Below are 18,296 nucleotides of genomic sequence, written 5' to 3'. Positions count from 1 at the left end.
AATGCTATGGCGAATTTACAAACTTCTCTGTCTTAAAACAGTAACATTCTGTGCAACTTCAACTATGAATTAGTTTACAGTGTCAATTTTACAGTGAGAGCAGTTAATTCTACTTTATATTTTTTTCCTTTATTCGTTCAATAGCTATTGCTGCTGACAAAGCAATGAAGTAACATCATTTGCGATTTGTGCCTGCTGACACATGTACAGTATACTGCGCAGCAGTATATGGGATGGGGCGGAGTCAGATGTAGGTGGGGTTTGATAACCAAGGACTGCCATATAACGAAGGCATGATGATAGATTTTTTTAAATGTATTTATTCAATTCATTAATAGTGACATTCTTTATTTTTTCAATATAGTGGTATTGATATTTTTTATTTATTCACTACCATACAATGAAAATAATGTCTCCTACTGTGCCAGAATGTATGGTAAGGGTAAGTAACCTGATGTTTATGTCCATAAAATAAAAATGAAAGCAACATATGCAGAAATGTAGGAAAGATGTTTCCGTGACACTTTATGCTCCAATGACTAAATAAGTATTTCTGCTATACATGGCGGCATTAAAGATTACAAAGATTCAATATTTATCTCCCATTGTAATTTATCATTAAAGCACCATAATGATCCAACATCTATCATGTTTGGAATCATCCACCAGTTTTAGCACTGGGTACTTATTTGAAATACTTAGTGTTTAAGAAATTTGAACACCAATTAGTCACAGACTCTCCACATTTTGAAGCAACAAACAATAGCATGTGAATCTTTTCATTGCTTGAGTTGGAATCTGCTGCTATAAAAAGAAGTTTCAGCCATATGATTTTTTAAAATGGTATTAAAAACATATCTTATGTATGCTGTTATATATTTATTTTTGTTCTTTATTTCGCCTCTTGTATTAGGAATTCATTAGTTTTCGCATACCTCTTGGGGTCAGAGCGCAGGGTCAGCCATTGTGCAGCACCCCTGGTGCAAGTGCAGATTAAGGGCCTTGCTCAAGGGCCCAGCTGAGTAGGATCTCTTTTGGTAGTAACAGGGATTCGAACCGAAACCTTCCGGCTACCAGCACAGAGCCACCACTCCACCCCAAAGTTCAGTACATGCAATTACCACATACAATTAACTTATTTTTTAATATGGCTCACTCCTGTCAATCATGGAGAATCCACTGCATCCACTAAACAGTATCATCTCCAGACAGAGGAGCAGCTTCAGTGACAAACTGCTGTCATGTCCTGCTCCACTGACAGACTGAGGAGATCGTTCCTTCCCCACACTATCTATCTATCTATCTATCTATCTATCTATCTATCTATCTATCTATCTATCTATCTATCTATCTATCTATCTATCTATCTATCTATCTATCTATCTATCTATCTATCTATCTATCTATCTATCTATCTATCTATCTATCTTTTTCAAAAATATGTAATAAATAAAATTGTGATAACACACACTTTAATGAAGTGACTAGGAAATTTTAAAAAATGCTCCAAATTTGAAACCAGCTAACGAAAGACTCAGAACGCACCTGACTGTTACGTAATGGGTACATCTTCTTACTTGTTTATGTTATTGTCATCTTCGGAAGTTTATCATTACAATGTCAATGCAACGAAGATCACTTTGAACAGATCCCCCTTGTGTGTCACTCTCACCATCGTGGATGAAGACGCAAACTGTCTCTTCCCGTACATTCAAACGGGCAGCTATCTACCTGAGGACACTTTTTAGCTAAGCTATCTATTCGAACTTCGGAGCGCGCAAATGCTTATCACGTTACAGGCCTGAGCTGAGTGGCGGCTTGCGTATAGGCACTGTGGAACTGCAGCACCCCCTATTTCCACTTGATATTATCGATAACATTTAATATAATGAGTCCTTTTTTCTTTAATTCTTTCTTTATTCTTGTACAATATATAATCCTTAAGCTTAATGTCAGTAGCCATCCCCCAGTTTATGAAAAAGATACAAAAATCTTTGTATGGAACTGTGCGCTTCACAGTACCAACGGTGTTGTGTTTGGCTGTTCTGCTTTGAGGGAGACAGAGCACTGTCGCTCCCGCAGTGCCGACCCTGGAGTGCTGGTGGAAGGTAGTGGTTTTTTTTTTTACTCCGCGTGTGTTGGGCTTAAAAACTGTGTACCATATTCTTGAATGTGATAAAGTGTAGAATTAGATTATTATCCTGCTTCCAGCTATTCTATTTGATTCATTTTTTTTTCGGTTTCTGAATAAATTTTCTTTTTATACATGTTTGTATCCTTTTACACAATTTTAAAACAAAGGCTAAAAACTTTCAGGAGCAGCACTCCCACTAATTTTAGCTACGAGCCGCCACTGCCTGAGCTACATTACAGCAGCTGCTATTGCTGACGGGTCAATGATGCCAGCGGCGAGCAGCTCCTTCCCGCCGGCGAATTGACTACAGTTGCATTATGGGTAACAAAACAACCAAGTAGCTGCGGCTACGCATCCACTGTGAGCGCTGAAGTCGAAATCAACAACGGGAGTCTAAAACCAATTTTAATAAAAACAATTTCTTTATTCTTTTATTCTTGGTGTGAGATTGTGAGACTGCCCAAGCAGTCTCCAAGAGTTTTGGGCAGACTGGAAAAAGAAAAAACTGTTCACCCCTTTATCACCTAGCTTGTTCATTAGCCAAAGAGAGAACAGAAAAAAACATAACAGTTCAATTTGAGGTCATCCATAAATTAGGGGACATCTTAATTTATGACAAAGAAGTACAGAAAAACAAAGCAGTACCAGGTGCCTACATTATCTAAAGACTGTAACCTTCTCAGTACCCACACAAACCCATTTTAAGCAGTTCTCTTAAAGTTCATTGCATTAATTATAAAGAGATTACATTGTTATAATTTTAATATCTTCACTAGATTATATTTGTTTGGTTAGATTAATAATCCTTATTTATTAATTCATAAATGACAATTTTCTTATATTTTTAAGCAAGAGTGAAGAAAACAATCACATTGATTTATAATATCACAGGGTGTTCTGTTAATATCAAGAGGTTAGCACTTTCACATAGAAGAATTAAATCAGTCTCCTGTTCTGTGCATAAACATAATTCCTTTCTTACCTAAATGCAGATCAAATCATAAAGAAGTATAAAATCATATAGTTCTCTGCAGCATGATTAATACAAAATACAGTCATTGGTATTTTGTGAGTTAAATACTTATAATCATCTGCGGTGGGCTGGCTCCCTGCCCGGGGTCTGCTTCCTGCCTTGCGCCCTGTGTTGGCTGAGATTGGCTCCAGCAGACCCCCGCAACCCTGCAGTTAGGATATAGCAGGTTGGATAATGGATGGGTAGATGGATACTTATAAACATTACAGTTAATAATGTTTTTTCTGCGTTCTTACCAACCATCCTCTGGAATAATGCAAAGAATTAAGCGATAATAATGATGTCAAGGCAGTTATTCACAATTCGTTTATAATTTTTGTGATGTTAAAAACGTCTGGAGAGAAAACTAATGGCTGGCAGAGCGCATTTGAAGATGCGTCTTCCACTTTCAACATTTTCACTGGCATGTGAGTGTCTATAAACATTTGAAGTTGTAGCACCTGCAGGCTGGTCCTGGCGCATCTCTCCATGGAAATCACTCGGCCACGTGCAATTAAGAGTGATGCTTCTTTCTTTCTTTCTTTCTTTCTTTCTTTCTTTCTTTCTAGAGCAGCAGAAAGCAGTAGGTAGAAAGATAATACTTTATTTGCTCCCCAGGTATACAAAATCATACAGCTAAAGCTGGGCAATCTACAGACATGCCAGTTCTACTCAGTCTGTAAAGGTGCTGCATCTTTACTAGAACATCTCTCATTAGTATTGTCACTGGTTTGCAGTCATTTGGAGCACATTGCATTCACCTGGAAGACTGTGTTAATAAATGTGCTTGTTGGTTAAGGAAATACAAGTACAGAAAATGGACGTCAAAAACAAGGTCACCAGATGACACCCTATCGCTTTTTGACTGAATCTTCAATCGAGGTAGCTTGAAACTGTTGAATTTTCTTTCATTGGGAACTCTTTTTAGATTGTCAGTCACTGAATTTAGAGAACTTGTACAACCTGAGTCTCCATTCAAATCCCCGAAGGGCACAATAGGTTTTTGTTTGAATCGCATTCGACTTGGACCAGATCTAGTTCACTGCTTGGTCTCAACCATGACAAAGTAACCAGATTTTAAATATATGTTTATTAGTTCTCAAATAAATTAGTTCAAAATGTATCCATTTGTGGTATTGTTCTAATCTAATCAAATCGTGTCTTCATCTCAGCATGGCAGGCACACATGTACAAGTGTTTTAGGGATCAGGAGCTATGAATGTCAAAGTAATGAAAGACAGGGAAAAAATTCCACAGCTGACCCTAATGTTCAAGTAGTTACACTGCGTACTGTGTGAGGTGACTTTCACACTTTCCATCACTGTGACATAATAATAACTTAATTATTTTCACTCACCTTCCCTCATTTCTTGGCCTTTTTTAGTCCCTGCCAGTAAGTGTGTAACTTGATGTTTTAACGTGACTCCTTGAGCTTTAGTGTGGAGAGGCCTATAAAACCCAACCCAAATTCAGTTCCAGGGCCATCTGTGAAATCAATGACATCATACAAAACACTAGGGCTGGTACAGGAGCTAAATCACCAAGACAATTCTCTCATAATGTTGCCAGACCCAGAGAGAGTGTCTAGCTGCCTGTGTACCTTACTGGGAGCGACACCCTCTTTGCATCTCCCTTTTGGCTTGAAGGACCTCCTGTGGCTCCCTGACAGTTTTGTAAGGGCTTCCTTGCATTCCAGTGCTCCCAGCGCCATCTCTCCTGTGGTACAATTTACATTCACAGCTTTCATTTTGTCTTTATGTAGTGGCCAGTAGATGTGATCTCCAGCCATCATTTTGTTTTTTTTCTCTCTTTCTGATTGGAGGAAGGTGGGACAAGACTGGCTAAGAATATCCAATTCCATTGTCATGAGAATTGTACATTGTACAAAAGAAAACATTTTAATGTGCACACAAGTATTAATACAGGTTTGCATGGCCCCATAAAGTGATATTTTTCAAGGGGGTGGCACTAATGAAGAGAAGGAATCACATTGCATAACAGATACAGTCAAAATATAGAACCTTTTTATTGAACAAATTTTGCAAACAACTTAAAACTATCATTTTTTGACAACATATTTTCAACCATCCAAAGAGGCATTTAGACTTAGTAAAATATCCAGAGGTGCTTGTCAAACATTGTATTGCACTGAACATGTTTTAGAAAAGGAATAAATAGTAAATATGTTTTGTGAACCAACTACACTTTCTGTTAATGTTAACAGTCTCTGTTCACTGACACGTTAGCTATATGGATTGTAATGGCATTGGTTATCTCGATCCACCGCTTGCTTTTTTTGTCATAGGCAGTACCTCTAGCAAACGCGTCTACAAGTGACGTCTGACTTGAGTGTCCTCTAGCTTTTTCAGTTTTACCTGAGGACATGGAGGGTGCCAATCTTAGTTCCATACATTCATGGTACTCCAAAGCATGTTTGCGGCTAAGGTGGTGCGGCAAATTGCTTGACAACTTTAGCTCGACAGCATTTGTAGTAAATAGTTGTTTGGTCCACATCCGACCTTTTAAAACCAAAGTATCTTCAGGCAAGGCTCCTTTTTTCAGCAAAAGTTCTTCTGTGTCATCATGTTTAACTTTATCGTCTGCTACAGCTTCAGTTTCAGAACGTTCTCTGTCCATTTTCACCGTTCAATACCTCCACTAATGCATGTACTCCATTGCATGCATGTTTAGCGGTGCAGCAGTGAAAAAGGTTCCCCCCTTTAAACAGTTTCCCGCTGTGCCAAGTTCTGAACGTTGTTTAAGCTATTTAAACTGGTGTTGCGGTATAAGAAAAATCCATATCATATCAAAAATAAAAAACGTTTTTCAGTATGAACCGGTATACCTCCCAGCACTAATATGTTTATTTACAGATTTTCTCATTATCATCCTACAACATGCAATGTAAGCTTTACAGTATGTCTGTGTGTAGTGGGAATATCTTAGATATCAACAGAATGGTGACTGAAATCTGAGTGGATGGTTGAAGGGATTAGGCGATCACTGAAAGGAGGCTCACTCCTCTGGGGGATGGCTTGTATTTTGACTGCACTATACAGTATATATCAGATTATTACTGTTATTGTCACCTTACTCTTTACAAGTTGTGGTTTGTATAGATTGCCTCTAGTCAGTTTAAAATCTTTACAGCCTGGCAGGTCCTTTTGTTTTCACAAAAGAAAAGACCTTCCATCTTTGTTTGCTCTGGTCAACTCAGCTTTAAATTATACCTAGTGATGTCTTCCATATAGAATGTCCTAGTCAGTTGAAAAAAGTGATCATAAAAAATAAACTGGTTACTTTTCATATCTGTATTTTTTAAATTGGAAATGTATGGACATGTGTTTACATTTGTATGATTGCCATCCTGGTCAAAATATAACACAGCTTTATGAATTCCAGGTTTCTGAAAAGGACTTTTGGCATAATTAATCTTGGTGATGTTACATTGTTTTTATACTTCATGATCATATTCAACATGTTGGCATAGTGGGATGGGGAGGAAAAGCGTAGCATGATTAATGTGGAACTGAATCCAGATAGGAATTTAATTTATTGTTTTGTTTTGCTGTGAATCCATCCTTAAACTGTAGTGTGAAATGAAGTTGTATTTTAACATGTTGTCCCATAGTGGATTCACCCATTAAGAAGCTTCTAAATATTAGTTGCCAATTTTAAATGTTTAAAAAAAGCACTGAAAAAGCTTAAATGGGATTATTTGAACTCATGTTGAAAATACACATACAATGTTTTTGTAATGCTTTACTGTGAGAAATGAATTATTGCAGAGACCTTTATTTCAACATATTTCTACAAAAGGCATGCAGGCAGTGGCTTATGTGGCTTGCCGAGGATGACAGTGAGCCAGAGGTGTGAATAATTTCAAGATGAGTTCCCTTTGGCATTATGAGTTTAAAAGATATGTCTAAATAAGAAGGTTGAAGCGAGATAAAATACGCTTCTGTAGAATCACATTTTTCAGCGTCTGTTACATTTCAGTCAGAGTGCAAAAGCAGGCTAGCAAGACATCTGCCTGAACCTACAGGTCAGAGCAGAAACACATTCTAATCTCTGCTGATTTTTACTGCGGTTCTCTTGGACTGAGGATGACAGTCATTGGCAAACAAAGTCATTTTCTCCTTCTGCTTCTCTTCCATACATCTATTGTGGCTAACATATTAACCTAGGTTTTAGTTAATGGGTTACCATTTTGCATCCTGTAGCAATTTTAGAATTGTACTTTCTCACAGTTCTGGCATTTGTTTTCTTTCAGCTAACTTCTCAGTTTTTCTTTTCTTGCAGTTTGGTGAGCTGTGGGGCTGCTTTCGTGTCACTGGAGCAGTGAATGTCTCTTAGAGAACACATGTTTTCTTACTTTACCGCACAGGCTGACCTCTGATGTCCAGACCCAGGCTGAGACCATGGTTATTTTGCGACAGGTAGGAATGAAATTCATGTTATTACTTGACAGCTACAGAAAAGGAGAAACAATATTCACCCAACTTAGGTGAGTGAGTATTCTATACGTCTCTGCCCTCTGGTATTACCTTGAAGTGAAAAGGTGGGAGCCATGAGAAGTGAATAAAGAAAATCACAGCTCCATGCAAGGTCCCACTCCAACCATTACAAAGTAGGGCTATTGCCTGCTTGTGGGTGACACTAACCTACTGGAACAGACCACTACAGCAAAAGCCAGTAGGCCAGAACTCACAGAGGCCTGTTTTTATTTCGGTGTCAAGAACTGAAGCACAGGATCTCAGGCTTAATGATTTATCAAGTTTTAGGAGCCAAATGTACAGACATTCTGATTCTGTTTTTGCATTTGTAAAGTGATTTATTTGATTATTGTGTCCTCACCAACCCCAGTCTTTGAAAAGCAACTCCTTCAAAGCAGGTAAAGGTTTCAAACTCAGCAACTAATTGAGGCAACTGTTATTAATCTTGAAATCTACGACACAATCTCTTTTACAATTTGAAACAGTGGCTTTTTCCATCCAGAAGGCTGGGTGTAATTTAACTATCAGAATTAGGGTAGATACTCTTCTGTAAATCCCAGCACCGTCAAAATTATGGTAGCTCAATTAGTCACATGACTGATGGTTTAGTAGCCGGCAGCCTAAAGCAGACGATCATCTATGCAGCATACATACAGTTGATGTGTCACAGCGTCCACCTCCTTTTGCAATGAATCCTTTAATTGTATCTGGATTTCATATTTCAGTTAATAATAATAATAATAATTCATTACATTTCACATTAAAGATTACAGGGGTGTTTGTTGTTCAAGCTCATTTCTGCAGGGTCCAGTGATTTACCTCATTTCAAAGTAAGGACTTTCACATCAACCTATAAAGGCCACAGTATTCTTGTTGAAGCATACAGTAACTGCAGCATTACATTTTCAGAGAGAGGTGATTTTAAAAGTGCAAATACATGACTCCGTATTGCTAGATAGATAGATAGATAGATAGATAGATAGATAGATAGATAGATAGATAGATAGATAGATAGATAGATACTTTATTAATCCCAAGGGGAAATTCACAAATGAATTCACAATGCTATGATCACATTGTTAAAATTACTAGCAAAAGCAAAATATGTCTAGATATTTGCAAGGTTGTATTTCAATAACTACCCTCAATCACTTTATTAATTGTTAAGTTAATTAAGTAAGTTAATTAAGTAAATTAAGTCATTAATTAAGTTATTGTATTGAGCCATCTATAATGTCCCCATAATAAATTAAAAGAGTATAGTATTGTATAAATAGCATAAATAGGCATGTTGTTGCAAAGATGAAAGGAATACTGTTTTTTTTCCTCCTTCTTGATAATGATAATTTTATTTTGGCAAGCTGCATGAGCCCAGATCAAAGTTTCTACTAATGTGTATACAAAGTGTAATTAATTTTTTTACATGTTTTGAATCATTTAGTATGATTTTTGTACATTTACTGCTCATTTTTGAAGATGCCTACTATTTTTATTGCTCTATTTGTGATGTAATTTTCACAGCCATTTTGAAATCATCACTAGTCATGGCTGTTGCCATTTTGTTTATGATTGCTATGCCTGTTGCTGGTCATGTGATGTGCCATGTCATCATACTCATCTACAGTATATAAGATGGCTGTATCCAGGTGTGGAAGGAGGGTAGAAGATCAAGGATAGAATATGAAGTATTAGTTAGCCTTTTTTATGACTTTGGTTTGATGATTTGGTTTTGGAGTATGGCTTTGCTGGCTGTTTTGGTTCTTTTGTTCACAATTCAACAATGCTTCTGTCACATATCTCTGGTACGTTTTAAATTCTTAAATGAATGAGCACCAACTACCAAAATGACATGCATAATACAAAACTTAGAAAGGAAAATTAGGGTGGATGCCGCTATTTAAAAAGATTGATTGATATTAATATTCTTGCTAATTAAACCATTCTGCGATAATGTTAACTCTTTAAGGTTCAAAATAAAACATATTTACCATATATACTCGCATATAAGTCAGGTTTTCAAACCAGAAAAATCAGACCCCAACTTATATGCCTGTTCAAAAATATGACACTTATTATTATTTTTATTTTTTTACATCTTCTTGCTTCCTCCAATCACGCACCAGTTTCTCAGACACAGTGAATTTTGTTGCAGCAGCACAGTTACCAATTTCTTTTGTCACTTCAACAACTTTTAATTTAAAGCCAGCTTGATATTTTCTTCTGATCGAACGCTCCATTGTAGATAAGAGATGCTCTTACAATAAAGGTGTATGAGGGTGTGAAATACAAAAAGCACAAAACAGTGCAAACGTCGCTTCAGAATAGTTTGAGTATTACCGTGTGGTCACGTAGGCACAATCCATATTACTAACCGAGAATGCTAAACCGGATGGACGCAGGGACATCCGGCCATAGGCCGTAGCTGCAAAAAGACATACTGCGCAGGTGCCCCAAGAAATGAGGGGCCGCGAGAGGCGGATGAGGGGCCGCGAGAGGCGGACAAGACCACAGAAAAAAGGAGTCAAAGAAATGAGGCGACGCGAGCACAGAAAAAAGGAAAACGCACAGAAAAAAGTAGTCAAACGCAGGCGCCGCACGGAACCCATTGCACACGAAACTAGCACACAAAAAAAAAGAAGACGCTCGCGCACAACAGCAAGGCTCCCCCCACCCCTACAGGCACCGGACGGGACACACACCAAGAGGGGGATTTAACAAGCCCCCGGAACACAAAAAAAAAAGAACACTAAACCACCCAACACACCCTACAAGCAACGGACGGGACACACACAAAGAGGGGGATTCAACAAGCCCCTGGAACACAAAAAGAAAGAAGACGCTCGCGCAACAACAATCCTCACCCCCCCCCCAACCCCCCCCCCGACCATACATCAATAAGAAGTGACACCCAAAGCCACATATCTAAAGGAAACGTCCATATTAAACATACGTCATCTCAACACCTTCACACTAGGCAGCATAGGTGGATCTCCTTACAATAAAGCACTATTAACCGTTCAACTGCAGAAAAGGCTCCATATTAACAGTGAGTGCGATCCTCTTTATTACTTATCCATATTTCGCACGCTGAGGAACAAACAAGTCATGAATACACGGTCACGGGTACAAAACGATTCAGATCGGATAACGGGACAAAACACACGAAGACGAATGAAACAACAAAATACACGGCGGAGCATACAATGCGCTTCGGAAACTCCGGGAGAAAAAATGTCTCGGATCAAAAAAAGCAAAGCTCAAGTAACCCCGTTACAGAGACGAGCCCAAATGGACAGACACAATGAACGTAGACGCATACAGCGCGCATCTCAAAGCGCTGCATCGAAACAAGCACGATTTCAAAAGAAAGAGCTCGCGTCTCAGACATACAAAAAAGGGAGCGGAGAGACAGAATAAATGAACGAAGACGTGTACAACGCGCATATGACCTGCCAGAAAAAAAGGAAGCAAGACTCCAAAAGCAGAAAGCTCAACTGACCGACATACAAAAACGGACAAGGCTCGATACAAACAATGCACAACGTAGACTGAAACGGACTTTTCGCAAAGCGGAGGCGAATCAATTAAAACTGAAAAATAGCGCGTCACAAATAATGGACATGCAACAACACGGCACTCAAACGCCACAAGAAAAACATGCCCGTCGCAGACATCAACGCCAGACGTCTGCTAAACGCTTACGCCAGTTGGCTGACAACGCTTTCAATAATGAGTCCACTATTGAGGAAAATTCATTGGGATTAATGAATGTCATTTGCAATCATTGTCATTCACTTAACTTCACAGAAGAAACAACTGGCAATACAAATAATGAATTTACACGTTGTTGTCAAAAGGGTCAGATTAGACTGCCTCCTTTACATTCATATCCGGAATATCTACAGAAGCTTCTAACTAACGATGTGCCTGAAAGTAAAAACTTTATGAACTGCATTAGATCCTAGAATAGTTAATTGGGTTTTGCATCTACCGGAGTACATATCAGGCCACCAAAAGGCAATTGCCCATACTGCTTTTGCATATGTGGTTAACACAACGCACTATATTATGTCCAAAAAATATTAATGTTAATCACATTAATAACCAGGTCATTTCATTACTTCCTGGAGAGACACGGCTCTTTCTAAACTCTGACAAAGTTGACTCTGATGACGACAATGAACATCTGAATTTCCCATTAGAATATTTGAACACTATTAACCCGGACGGATGACCACAAGACAACCTTACCCTTAAAAACGGAACAATAATCATGCTATTAGGAAACCTTAACACTAAACAGGGTTTATGCAATGGTACACGTTTAGTCGTCAACACCATAACACACGATGTTATTCAAGCAACAGTTCTTTCAGATTCACATGCTAACAATACTGTTCTCATTCCTAGAATTGACCTTACGAGTTCTGACCTAGAATTACCTTTTACATTGAAACGCCGACAGTTCCCCATTAAACCTGCATTTGCCATGACCATCAACAAATCACAAGGACAAACCATGGACAAGGTTGGCATCTACCTCTCTGAGCCCGTTTTTGGACATGGACAACTTTATGTTGCCTTCTCACGTGTTCGACGTTCATCTGACGTTAAAGTTAAATTTATAAATGATCCATGCCAAGGAAGACTCATTTAAAAACAAGACACCATCTTTACTACTAATGTTGTATACAAAGAAATATTCCAATAAAACATTACTCTATGCCAAACACTCTATTTTTTATTTATATAGGCATCATCCAAACCTGCACACTATTCTATATCTAATTCATACATCTCACTCTTTGTCATGCCCCAACGCCAGGGGTTGGCGAGCGAAGCGAGCAGGGGACGGAGCCCCCTAGTACATTGAAGAAAAGGCAGTGTGCTCCGTGATTACTCTCTCAGGTGGGCGTAAGCATATCATAATCTCTTGGACCAATAGCGTGAGCATTCCGCATTCAACTTATATGACCGACATTATAAAATACTGGAAATTATACGGTAAAATCAAGTCCTGAATTATCCGCGGGAGAACTTAAACGCGAGTATATATGGTAATCACATTTTATCTTGCTTGTTTTGTAAATCCATCCATCCATTTTTCAACCCGCTGAATCCGAACGCAGGGTCACGGGGGTCTGCTGGAGCCAATCCCAGCCAACATAGGGCGCAAGGCAGGAACCAATCCCGGGCAGGGCGCCAACCCACCGCAGGAAACACACACACACACCAAGCACTCACTAGGGCCAATTTAGGATCGCCAATCCACCTAACCTGCAAGTCTTTGGACTGCGGGAGGAAACCAGAGCACCCGGAGGAAACCCACGCAGACACGGGGAGAACATGCAAACTCCATGCAGGGAGGACCTGGGAAGCGAACCCTAGTTCTCCTTACTGCAGTGCTACCACTGCGCCACCGTGCCGCCCTTGTTTTGTAAATTGTTCTGTGAAAGTGTTCACTTTGTAAAGTTCTATATAAAATGGCAAATTGTTCCAAGGAGAACTGCAGCCTCATAAATATAGCTAAGTCACTGCCAGTGTAGAGTTTGCATGTTCCTTCTGTCTCTTGCTTCCTAAGCCATATAGGTTCGATTAATGTGTTACTTTAAATTACTTGGACATGTGTGACTGTGATCTTTGATGAACTATGAGTTGGCACCTGGTCTAAGATTAGATTCTGTATTGAATCCAGCGGTGCTGGAAGAAACTGCTGCCCTATGCAACCTTATAATTGGATATTTTGAGTTTAGACATTAGATGAATGAATGATCAAATTACACTTATCTATTAACTGCTTCAGGTTAGTGCTCTCTTGGAAAGATGTTTTACAGTACAAAACCATTCATTTGTTCATTTTTTAAACATGCTTATTTCAAAACAGGGTCACAAGAACTAGTCCAGGTGGACCTATAGTCCATTGCATGGCTCATTCAGATTAATAAACTCACTTATACGGTGCTAATTTAGAGTGTGAAATTCACTTAATTTATTTATATTCTGTGGGTGAGTAGGCTATTCTGAAAAAACAAATACTAACAAAGAAATGCAAACTCCATATGAGGCCGCAATTTGAATCCATGAGTTTGGCTCTGTCATTTAGGATTGCTAACCCCTGAGACATCACAACACCCCATTGATTGATCTTATTGTGCCTGTTTGTTTTGTACCACACTGAAAAAGATACCTTACACTGAACAATTAACATCAACGCTGTTGTTTTTACTTTATACTTGGTTGGTAAGGTGTTCTGTTATAGTGTTTAGCATTTTGTTTTTACTTGTCCTGCCATGTACCCTGTGATAGTGCACACCACATATAGGCGCTTCATGAAATACAAATTAGTTGGTCATCTTTTTCTAACGTAAGATGAAATGGACACTGTGATAAAGTTCTCTGTGAAAAGCGCCATGTGATAAGGCTGGTTAGTATATGTTTTTTTAATTGTCCCATATAAGAATCACCACTTATGCCAACTCAGTCTTTATTATATAATACATATAAGAAAACCAAGTACAGCCTATAAAAACGTTTGTGTTATTTGATCATTATTTCAACAATAGTGGTAGATCTCATTTTTAAAAATACATCATTGAAAAATTACATTTTCCCCTCTTTTTACTATTTATATCAAGACATTATAAATGCAGTTTACTTGACTGAAAAAAAGGTTACTATACTCCTACCTTTGTCATTGTTATGATAAAGGAGCAGCTTACATTTTTGTATTTGTTTTGTACTGTTGTTTTTATTTTGATGGTGTTTTTTATTGTTATATTGGTTATATGTTTGGGCTGCCATTTTGCGCACGGTTTCTTATCACAGGTCACAGGCATTATGTGCATTTTCAAGTTGTCATGGCCATGTTGTTACAAGCCACGTTCTGCTGTTGCTATCACATGATGGCTGATAGCAGCGGTATATAACGGCATTGACCCAACAATGTTTAAGAGGATGGCATGCTATCAACAACATCCAAGCTTTTCGATTTGTGTTTTAGGGAATTTGATCTTTGTATGTGTTTTGATTTTGATTTATTCTTTATCTCCTGGTCCTGCATCCGTGCCATTGTGCCATTCTGTTTCCAGCTCTGACAATATAGTCATTGCATCAAATGCTTAAACTTAGATGTTAGAAGTCTGAGGTGTAGTTTGGTTATAGAAATTGTGGCATGCCAAGATCAAAAGAGGTGCTCAGAAGAAAGACTGATAATGTCTATGGATGAGTTTAAATACTTGGGATCAACAGTACAGAGTAATGGGGATTGTGGAAGAGAGGTGAAAAAGAGAGTGCAGGCAGGGTGGAATGGGTTGAGAAGAATGTCAGGGGTGATTTGTGACAGACGGGTATCAGCAAGAGTGAAAGGGAAGGTCTACAGGACGGTAGTGAGACCAGCTATGTTATATGGGTTGGAGATGGTGGCACTGACCAGAAAGCAGGAGACAGAGCTGGAGGTAGCAGAGTTAAAGATGCTAAGATTTGCATTGGGTGTGACGAGGATGGATAGGATTAGAAATGAGTACATTAGAGAGTCAGCTCAAGTTGGACGGTTGGGAGACAAAGTCAGAGAGGCGAGATTGCGTTGGTTTGGACATGTGCAGAGGAGAGATGCTGAGTATATTGGGAGAAGGATGCTAAGGATAGAGCTGCCAGGGAAGAGGAAAATAGGAAGGCCTAAGAGAAGGTTTATGGATGTGGTGACAGAGCACATGCAGGTGATGGGTGTAACAGAGAAAGATGCAGAGGACAAAAAGATATGGAAGAAGATGGTCCACTGTGGCATCCCCTAAAGGGAGCAGCCAAAAGAAGAAGAAGAAGAAGACTCTACTGCCCAAAATATCTTTAAAATACATGGAGAAAATTTCAAACAACTTACAGTCTACTCAGGCCACATTGTGCCACCATATTGAGCATAAGACATAACCGAGAGGGTGCTATCAAGGTATTTACAGACTTGCCTCAGTCATTGTCAAAGTGCATGAGTAAACCATCTGAAGGAGTGCCCAACTTTGCCCTACATATGAGATCACTGAAAAAGGGGGCAACACCAACTATTGAAGCTTGGGGTGTACATACAGTGGTGTGAAAAACTATTTGCCCCCTTCCTGATTTCTTATTCTTTTGCATGTTTGTCACACAAAATGTTTCTGATCATCAAACACATTTAACCATTAGTCAAATATAACACAAGTAAACACAAAATGCAGTTTGTAAATGGTGGTTTTTATTATTTAGGGAGAAAAAAAAATCCAAACCTACATGGCCCTGTGTGAAAAAGTAATTGCCCCCTGAACCTAATAACTGGTTGGGCCACCCTTAGCAGCAATAACTGCAATCAAGCGTTTGCGATAACGTACAATGAGTCTTTTACAGCGCTCTGGAGGAATTTTGGCCCACTCATCTTTGCAAAATTGTTGTAATTCAGCTTTATTTGAGGGTTTTCTAGCATGAACCGCCTTTTTAAGGTCATGCCATAGCATCTCAATTGGATTCAGGTCAGGACTTTGACTAGGCCACTCCAAAGTCTTCATTTTGTTTTTCTTCAGCCATTCAGAGGTGGATTTGCTGGTGTGTTTTTGGGTCATTGTCCTGTTGCAGCACCCAAGATCGCTTCAGCTTGAGTTGACGAACAGATGGCCGGACATTCTCCTTCAGGATTTTTTGGTAGACAGTAGAATTCATGGTTCCATCTATCACAGCAAGCCTTCCAGGTCCTGAAGCAGCAAAACAACCCCAGACCATCACACTACCACCACCATATTTTACTGTTGGTATGATGTTCTTTTTCTGAAATGCTGTGTTCCTTTTACGCCAGATGTAATGGGACATTTGCCTTCCAAAAAGTTCAACTTTTGACTCATCAGTCCACAAGGTATTTTTCCAAAAGTCTTGGCAATCATTGAGATGTTTCTTAGCAAAATTGAGACAAGCCCTAATGTTCTTTTTGCTTAACAGTGGTTTGCATCTTGGAAATCTGCCATGCAGGCCGTTTTTGCCCAGTCTCTTTCTTATGGTGGAGTCGTGAACACTGACCTTAATTGAGGCAAGTGAGGCCTGCAGTTCTTTAGACGTTGTCCTGGGGTCTTTTGTGACCTCTCGGATGAGTCGTCTCTGCGCTCTTGGGGTAATTTTGGTCGGCCGGCCACTCCTGGGAAGGTTCACCACTGTTCCATGTTTTTGCCATTTGTGGATAATGGCTCTCACTGTGGTTCGCTGGAGTCCCAAAGCTTTAGAAATGGCTTTATAACCTTTACCAGACTGATAGATCTCAATTACTTCTGTACTCATTTGTTCCTGAATTTCTTTGTATCTTGGCATGATGTCTAGCTTTTGAGGTGCTTTTGGTCTACTTCTCTGTGTCAGGCAGCTCCTATTTAAGTGATTTCTTGATTGAAACAGGTGTGGCAGTAATCAGGCCTGGGGGTGGCTACGGAAATTGAACTCAGGTGTGATACACCACAGTTAGGTGATTTTTTAACAAGGGGGCAATTACTTTTTCACACAGGGCCATGTAGGTTTGGATTTTTTTTCTCCCTAAATAATAAACACCATCATTTAAAAACTGCATTTTGTGTTTACTTGTGTTATATTTGACTAATGGTTAAATGTGTTTGATGATCAGAAACATTTTGTGTGACAAACATGCAAAAGAATAAGAAATCAGGAAGGGGGCAAATAGTTTTTCACACCACTGTATTTTTCCCCAGCAGATAACTGCATTTCTGACTTTTTTAAATGCATGATTGAAAATAATAATTTTCATTTTCCTTTGTTAAATTAGGTCCCCTTTAAGTATCACTATTATAGAGATAAAGATCAAAAGTCTATATATGTAGATATTTTGAAGGATACACAGCATTCTTTTAATGGCTTGTGCTAACCTTTTCACAACACAGCTGAGTGCTTCTGTATTTTCCATAATTTCAGTAATATTTGAAGCACAGGACAACTGGAAATCATGTATACTGCTTTGGTTTCTTTTTAGTTCCCATAGAGTATTAAAGTGTACAATGTACCCCTTTGGCTTATTTCGGCCCAGCAATGAAAAGCTGGAATATGTGCGCAGTATTCCACATTCACTGTTCATATTGTGAATGAATTAGGCTTGTCTCCATACTGCTCAGCGGATTGGCTGGAGCACTGGAAGACAGTTTCTCAGCTGCTGGATAAAAGGGGCCTTGCTTGTCAACCTTTCTTGAAGTGTAATTGGTCCTGACACCACCGAGTTGCAGAACCGAGATGCTCAGAGTACAAGCCTTCTCAGAGTTTCAGTCACAAGTGGAAAGGAAAGTATGTGTGCAGGCCTGCAAGTTTTTCACTGGAGCCTTTAGGTGAGAAGATTTATATATTTAAAACCTGTAGAAAACCTGGACACTTTCTGGAGTAACAGGATGCATAAATAATGTGGAATGGAGCCTGGATTGTATTCAGTTCACATGAAGGTAAAACAGCCTCACACAAAAACAACCTTGTAGTCTTTAATTCTCATTCTTTTGCTGGCTGGCATATATTCTTTAATGTACGTGTGGTTGTTTATCTTGAAATATTTTTGGGTAAGAGGTCAGTTTTAATGATTGCCAATCTAATAATGTAACTTGGCCACCTAAAACTTATTTGGCTTAAATCTGCTATTCTGACTTTGGTTCGGATGATT

General features: G+C 38.9%; 1 protein-coding gene across 1 annotated transcript in view; it reads left to right on the top strand.

The window, feature by feature from the left end:
- myo7aa (myosin VIIAa) overlaps positions 1–18,296 on the top strand; it is a 196,220-nt gene that overhangs the window by 20,263 nt on the left and 157,661 nt on the right. The window contains exon 2 of the mRNA XM_051926837.1: positions 7,449–7,585. Coding sequence (XP_051782797.1) covers positions 7,568–7,585 — 18 coding nt within the window. The 5' untranslated portion in view covers positions 7,449–7,567. The remainder of the gene's footprint in view (positions 1–7,448; positions 7,586–18,296) is intronic.

This window comes from Erpetoichthys calabaricus, chromosome 4 (genome assembly GCF_900747795.2).
Source record: "Erpetoichthys calabaricus chromosome 4, fErpCal1.3, whole genome shotgun sequence".
NCBI classification, from domain to species: Eukaryota; Metazoa; Chordata; class Cladistia; order Polypteriformes; family Polypteridae; genus Erpetoichthys; species Erpetoichthys calabaricus.
Note: the sequence above shows the minus strand (reverse complement) of the source record. Positions and strands in the feature narration are given on the sequence as shown.